Raw genomic sequence first — 8,211 nt, 5'->3', positions numbered from 1 at the left:
AAATTTGAAAAAGCTAATAGGCTTTTACATCTTTTCAAGTTCGAGGGAGTGAAATTGCATTGGGTGTTTATGTGGCCAATCAATCCTAGTGGGCCCACGCCAACCTTTAATAACCTGGTTATTGCAATTTGCAAACAAGGAATCGAATAAAGTAGCTAAGGAGGCCCAGAAGATAAAGCCTACTGAAGCCACAGGCACACAAGGAGTGGGTGTTGGTGGCTACTGAAATGGGCTTTATGTTGCCATTTGGTCTTTTCAGTTCATGGGCCCATTTCTTTACACATGCAGTTACGTGGAGATAGTAGCTTTATGCCATCCCAACCTACCGGCAAACATTATAGTATACAACTTCCCCTCTCCATTTTAGTATCAGCTGGTCAAAAAATAATCTCTCTCTCACACACACACATGATAGTTTAATTAAACAAATCAAAGTTCAAATGCATAAATTTTTATCAAGCATTTCATCTTGTTTACATGTGAATGTATTTTACCTACTTGGCTGAGATGGCAATCAAAGGTGATCTCCTCTAACTTGTATTAGTTGTTAATTAGATACTAATTAAGAGACTTGATTTGGCAGATTTCACCTAATCCTTAACAAAACTAAGTCAAAAGAAAATAATGTAATTGGACACGCTTAATACCCGCTACAAAATTGCAGTTTTGCACCGCGTGTCCATGCTTCAAAACACAATTAAGCTCGGATTAGGTGAATGAAGCCGAAAATTGGACCAATGATGGAAAAAGTTAGAGGAAAGAAGATAATATTAATTCCCATTCCCCTCTTAGGTAGAGACAGTATTGGCAGTATTATCTTATACACATTTCGCTGATAAAAATCTGATCATATGGATAAGAAGTAAGAAATTTAAAAGTGTATTGAAAATTTATAAAGTGAAAACAATGTGAGATGATGCCAAAACATTGACACTTTTTGAAAGATTAATTGTCAAGGGTGTATTAATATGGATTAGGCAGGTTCAATGGCATTATAATAAATATTAAACGTGTGAGATTGGATAATTTGCTTTCTATGGCAAAGGACAAGAACACCAGTTCTTTGCTGCCCTTTCTTGTCTTCCTATCCTAAAAATAACAAGTGAGTTTTTGATTGAACAGCTTGAAAAGTTGCAATGACAACTCTCTCTCTGACCAAGCCCACTTATATACCAAAGTAGATAAGAACTCTACTATATGTACTCATGTGTTTGAAACACCTATATGCATACATATATAGATTCATAATTTGATAGCTTGGGAATCCTTTCTTTTTCTCTGTTTTTGTCCCTCAGCTCTTGTTGATCTAGGGGGTCCCCTCCCTAGTAAACAATCTGTAGTAGTTTGTACTTTGCACACAACTTATTGGTGCACTGTCATATATCTCCCTACCTATGTTCCCTTTCTTCCTATAATGATTAGTAGGGATACAAGTACAATTTCTATATAAATATCAATGCCATTCTGCATATATATATATATATGGGGGAGAAACATGATTCCCAGCAACATAGTCCCAACTAATTACGGCTCAACTTTTATTCAAATTCTGATTTGCGAACATGTTGAGTTGTGATTGGTGAGATCATGTAATCCCGGACTATATATGTAATAATTTCTCATATATAGGGGTATATAGGTGCATACATTGAATGAATTAACATACAGAAGTTCAAATTTAATATGATCCATCTGACAAAGTGAACTTATAACAACAGTTACCAGCAACCAAAATTGAATAAATGACAACCTAACTTTTGACACATTATAGTCTATACAAAATGACTTGTATTTAGACTCTGAACCTGCATCCTTGAATCCACATCCTCAAGATTGTCAATCCAAGATTTTGTCATTATAAGTCATATAATTGATATGATGTTGGCTTAAGAGAATGTATAGCTTTCACTTTTTAGCTGGCATTGGCACCAAAAAAAACTGACTAGAGAATTAGATACCTTTAAATAGTCTGCCAATTGTGTCTGGTTTTGTTGCTTTAGTGGGACGAATTATCCAAATCCAACACCTAAATTAATTTGATTTTAATTAAAAAGTTTTTAATTTGTTAAGAGGAGTGGCTTTAAGGAATATAGAGCTTATAACTGATTTCTATTTAAACAGTATACTTGACCAGAAAAATTACATATTTTTTAATTTCTTTTTTTCAAACTTTTCCTATCTCATTATACATTATTTGTTAGTCATATTTTTATGCCATTCCACTGGTAAATGAAGCATAATTGGGATAACAAAAGAAGGGTATCAATGTAGCTAAATTAAAATTTCTTAGTAGCATCAGATTCTCCTATACCACTAATTGGAAGGTTTTGTGATTAAAAAGGCAGAAAGATTTAACGAATCTTAGATAATCTTCTTTGAATCATATGATATTTTCTTCAATTTTTGTTACAACTTTCGTCAGATTGTGATTTGACAGCAAACAGCTTTAGAATATGCTATATATTCATTCTCTATTCTTCTTCCACTTTCCAAGCCAAAAAAAAAAAAAAATGAAGTTGTATTCAGGAAAATAGTGATGGTATAAACTCTCTCCTTCTTCAAAAGGGAGATGAGTGTTCGAGCCCTTAGGAGCAAAATAAGAGTGGTAATTTGTGTTAGCGGGTCATGTTCGGATCGTGTCAGAGAATGAATGTTTTGTCATATGAGTTGGCACAAATACGACACAATTATTATTTACGTCAAGAAATCCTAACACGAACACGAAACAACATGACACATTTAAGTAATTTCTAACACAATACGATATGTTTATTCAAAACATTTAGTTAAAAGGGTCATTTTTAACACAAACACGACACGTTTATATGATATGTTAAGTTAAACAGATTAATCGGATTATAAATAGATTCGCAGGAAAAACACAAATATGGCACGTTTAATTATCGTATCAATTCAGATCGACATATTATGATACTAATACGATTAAGTCAAGCAAGAACACGACACGTTTAATTTCGTCTTAATTCTGGTTGACACGTTTAATTAACGTCTTAATTCTGGTTGACGTGATTACGATATAAACACGATAAAGTCAAACTCAACCCCACTTATTCCTTGTCGTGTTCGAATCGTGTTAGCATAGCGTGTCAAATATTGCTACTCACATAAGAAATACGCTAGAGGAGTGTGTGCCAAACACACCTAGTGGATGGATTCTTGTTTCATAGAAGTCCCACCTAATGGATAACAGGAACAGGATAAGGGCAAGTTGGTGCATTATAGTGTGAAACCCTAAGCGTAGAATATGCATTCCTTCACAAAAAGCTTCGTCTCCTGGTACCCACCGCTAAGAAGCCCATCAGAACATGCCCAACTGTTTTTCTCTTTACTCCTTTCAAGCACATTGGAACTTAAAAGATAAACAAAAACGAAGACTCAAACAAAAAATAAAGCGCAGTGTTTGGCATATTCTTTGAAATAACATAATTGCAAATCAAAAGTAGAGTTTGAGTTCGAGAAAATTAGTTCAAAAACCCCAATTGTCATCGAGTCATTGATAGTGGAATAGATCATGATTGCTCCAAAAATAAAAATAAAGGATTGAGCAGAAAAAATGCAGACTACTACACTAAGAATCTGATCTCTAATTTAAAAAAAAAAGAAAAAAAGAAAAAAAGAAAGTAAAAATGACTTTTCCTAATTGAGTGATTAAGGAGAGAGTGAAAGTAAAGTAAATGTGGCGCGGAACATTATTATTGCATAATTTATAATTAGTGACACCATCCACCAGAAAACTCTGTTTCTTTGAATTTAATCTTAGCATTGCCATGGGAGAGGATTTTGTGTGACAGATATAGATTTGTCAATCCTTTCAATATGATGAGTCCATAAAAAGAGTCAAGATTGTTATTTGTTAATGATGTAAAAGCTACCAGAGGGCAATCAGAGTTTTAGTTGTTTACTTTTACTCGTTATAGCTTGGGGTTGCAATTATTAGTCTTTTCTGTAGCCCACTTTCTTTTGGGTTGTTGTTGCTAGCCATTACTAACTCTATTCAAAACGGCCTGCAAAATCTAAGGATTTACAGAGCAAATTTCAATAGAGACACTACTAAAATTTACATGTCAAACCATTTCGTTATTTTAGTTCCAATTTAGAATCCCTATATCAAAATCCAATTGTTTAATGAACACTAATCTCTATTCTGTAGACTCTTAACAATAATATTATGAACTGTGTTATATTTTAAATAAATCGAGCTGTTTTTTAAATCTTAGATTCAAAATTACTAGCATTTTACTAATTAAGTAAACATATTTGATATAATTGTTTTGTAATTTTAAAAAGTTTCTTGAACATATCTCTTGATAAAAATAAGTGAATCATAATTAAATAAATTATATAGCAGCAGTCAAATTAGCTCACAAATACAAATTTTTTGATTCAATATAAACCCAAATTTAAGCCAAACTCATACATTAACAAATCGAACACAAACATACTCAAACTCAATTCGAATCTGTCACTTATTTCCGACACTAAAAAAAGTGAAAAGGATATATTAAAGAGAAATGGAAATTATGGTGCAACAAAAGAGAGTAAGGCTAATTTTTTATATAAAAAAATAATAATAATAAATAAATAAAACTAAAAGAGTGGAGGCTTGTTTTCATGTATGTCATTAGTCTGCGTCACATATATATATCGGCATACATTCCATATCTTTTTCTTCCACTATAAAGACAAAATAAAGAAAAAAAAAAAAAAAATGGAACATATCCCCCCAACCCTAATGCACACATGTATCAAAATATGCTACCAATTACGAAACCAATCTTTTTACACAAATTTCCGAATCTTTTATCCACCTGTTTCAAGAACTTACCGACGTTCCTGATTAAATTCTCTCACCAATTGATACTGGATAAACGGCCCAGATCTTGAGATTACTAGTGTACAATGTGCTGAGCAGAATTCGAAAGAGAAAAGGGAAAATTTAAAATACATAAATAAATTTTTTTTTTTTTGAATGGAAGTCAGGAATGGTTGTGAAGAACAATGGCCATTTTTTCCTCTTGACGGAACCTCACTTGTTTAGCAATGAATTCTTCTATCGTGCGCTGAAACTCCTCGTTACTCAGTTTGTCGACCGTCTCCGCCGGAATCTCGCCGGAACTCTCAAGCTTCCTGCATTTCTCGGTCTCCGAACGCCGGAATTTTCCGCAAGGCTTCTCCGAATTCTCTCTCTTCAAGTTCTCCGACTGACTCCTCCTATAAGCTTTCGATTCCGAAATCGTATCAGTGGCCTTTGTTAATCCATTGGCATCAGAGTTTGGAGTAATTACGGTGTTGGCCTCGCATATGATCTGTTTGTCCTGGTACACAATCTCCTCTGGTTCTGTCACCGGAGTAAAATTTTCTGATCGGAAGTTGATGCGATTCTCGCTGTTTCTGATGAATTCATCGTAGAGATCCGTTTCCGAGTGTTCGGAGATCGGAGTTTTGGCGGAGAATCGGCTGGATTTGGCGATGAGAGTGATGACGATCATGTTGCCGAGTACGAAGATGAAAGTAGGGCTAACGATGATAGCAATGAGCTGCCGGAAGTACTCGCCGGAGATTCTGACGGCGAAAGGAAGACGAGCGGAAGTCCAGGAGAGAAAAACGAGAGCAATGCATAGCTCAACGAATCGAAACAATTTTGCAATTTCTCGGAGGCGACGATACCTTAGCATGGCGTTAGCCTTCTCCACCTTCAAGTTATCGAAGTGGAAACCGTCCATTTGCATATATATATATATATATATGGAAGTTAGAGAGGGAGCTTGAAATTTTGAGGAGGAAGGAAAGAGCGCAAAAACTGGAGAGAGAAAGACAGTAGTAGTATGTGTAATGTGTGTGTGGGCTTTCTTTCTCTCTATCTGTTGGTTCTAATTTGGGGCTAGTTGTTTGGAATTGGAATAGAAGAACATTTACTACAATGTTCAGCTCTAGGACTAGAAGTGAACCCTTTCAGTAGACAGCTCTTGGCTTTATACAGAAACCAAATTTCATTTTCTTTTTAATTTCAACGCAGCTAATAGTAATATAGTTTTGCGTATCCAAGTGGGATTAATCAAATGGACCTGGTCTACAATCATGGTGGGACATGGGGGTGTTGAGGATTTTCACTTTGGGGCTTAATCTTTGGAAGGATGGTAGGCTACACAACCTCGATTCAGATTTGAGTGGATGGAATAGGTACGGTGAGTTGGACATATTATGTTATTTGTATGCTACGTCAATAAAAATATAATAAATTATTTTATGAATAACAATTTTATTTAAATGTTAGAACTCATTTTATTATAAGGTAAATTTTTATTAGCATAACATATCAATAACATGGCATGTCCAGATTCACTCAATATCTTATATCTTTTAAAGTCGATGATGGTACAAAACCATGTAAAATAATATCCTGGGAAGTATCTAAGTCTATAGAAGCACCATTCTAATAAGAGCTCCGATCCTCTAGACCTCTGCCATGCAAGTGTTACTCTGTTTTGTTTATCCTTTTCTTTTTAGGTAATGGTGGTGGTGGTGGTGGTTGTTTATTTGAATTAAGGGAGGCAGAATGATGATGTCCGGGGAGATACCAACAATGAAGGGTGTGTTTTGTGGATTTCTCAAACTTGGACTTAAAAGTGGTCTCACTTGTAATGGTGTTGTTGAACATAAGAACAAGATTGATCGTTCCCATCAAATAGATTTAAGTTGATTGTCTTTGGCCTCAGGAGGACTCAACAAAAGTTGATAAAAAAACAGGTAGTGAGCTTGGCAGCTTTGCCATATTCATTGTTGTCTTTGGAATCTCATGTGTTGTTGACTGAAAGAGTGAAAGGGGGTATGCTTCCACTTAATGCTCCATTTGATGAAACCACTATTCATCAAAATCTTGTCGAGCAATAGCTCCTCACCCAATTATGAAAAATAACTGTGCATAAATAGTGGTCTAATAAGCCCTAACAATGAAAAGAAAGCCCTACCAAGCCAGTTGGTTTGTACTTTGTACAAAGATGGAGCACCAAAGTAACCTCTTGAATTAAAACATGGAACATTAATTTTAGATGTTTTAAATTTAGTTTTAAATATATTTTCCAAAATTTTTGGCATTAATTTCACAAAATCTCTTGCTTGAGCAATTCCTTACCTTTATCATTATAAATTTTTTACATTTAACATTAAAACTCAATTGTAAAATTAAAATTGTTGGGTTAACTAAATTGATGATCGTAAGCACCACACGAGAATCTTATATCATTCAAAAAGCATGTGTGGCGTGTGATGTTGGACACACATGGCCTGCACAAACTACGGTGTATCTGCTTCACCTGTGACCGTAACTCCGTATTACTCCGTTGTAGCACGCTTTGTGTGTGCTACTCTCTCTTCACGTGGCCCTCAAACTCACGTTACGCTTGCTAATACTCAAAGAAAGTCTCTCTCTCTCTCTCTCTGTCTCTGAAGGAGTTTGCCTAACAAAGGTGGTCACGTCTGCATAAGAATTTGAACCATGTATAATATTAAATTAAAAATTGATGGTAAGAGGGCTATTCATAAATTAGAAAGAAAAAAATAGACTCCAGGTGTTTCCTGTTTACATTTTCAGCCATATTGGAAATGTATTTTTTTTTAAAATTTGTGCTTGATGTTGGTTCACTTTTATTCAAATCGAGGCCGTGTCTGGAATTAATGGGCTTGGGCTTATTGATTCAAAATAAAAGTGATTTGATTATTTCTGAATATGTGAGAGTGGGATGGACTCTTTCAAAATTTCTTGGGCTAGCAAATTAAATTTTAAAGGCTGAAAAAAGTCTAATCCAATGGACGTTGTTAGACCTTCTTCAAAAGTTTATGGGAGTCTTGTTCACCTTGACCGGTTTATAAAAGAACCGAACTCAAACACAAGCACAGTTCGATTTATTTACAACCTTTCTTTAATTAAAAATATATATATATATTCTCAATTTTTAATTAGCACTTAAACTCTTAAAATTCAGTTCTTAAACCTTATTGGTGTTTAAATTTCAATTTTATTATTCAATTTATCAAACCAATAAGGAAAGAAGGACAAAAGAAATCCCACGCATTTCCTCAAAGCGAAGGCAAAGCTCAGCCCACAAGCCTTAGGAAGTTGGGTTATTGGGCCGAGTCATTTGACTTTTGGGCCTAAATTAGGCTTTTAAATATTGAGTTTCCATTCGCTTT

The 8,211-nt window shown here is 34.6% G+C and overlaps 1 protein-coding gene across 1 annotated transcript; it reads right to left on the bottom strand.

Annotated features, from left to right (window-relative positions):
- Window positions 1-4,508: 4,508 nt before the first annotated feature.
- On the bottom strand, window positions 4,509-5,992 carry LOC132284377 (uncharacterized). Its single transcript, XM_059786477.1, has one exon. The coding sequence runs from the start codon at window positions 5,748-5,750 to the stop codon at window positions 4,998-5,000; it is 753 nt and encodes a 250-aa protein (XP_059642460.1). The 5' UTR covers window positions 5,751-5,992; the 3' UTR covers window positions 4,509-4,997.
- Window positions 5,993-8,211: the final 2,219 nt, after the last annotated feature.

Source organism: Cornus florida, unplaced genomic scaffold (genome assembly GCF_030987335.1).
Source record: "Cornus florida cultivar Cherokee Brave unplaced genomic scaffold, ASM3098733v1 CherokeeBrave_3.0.0_Hap2_Chr11, whole genome shotgun sequence".
Lineage (NCBI taxonomy): Eukaryota > Viridiplantae > Streptophyta > Magnoliopsida > Cornales > Cornaceae > Cornus > Cornus florida.
Note: the sequence above shows the minus strand (reverse complement) of the source record. Positions and strands in the feature narration are given on the sequence as shown.

Bases quoted from the DNA above. Each gene is read 5' to 3' on its own strand.
- LOC132284377 (XM_059786477.1), bottom strand. From the start codon at position 5,750: ATGCAAATGGACGGTTTCCACTTCGATAACTTGAAGGTGGAGAAGGCT.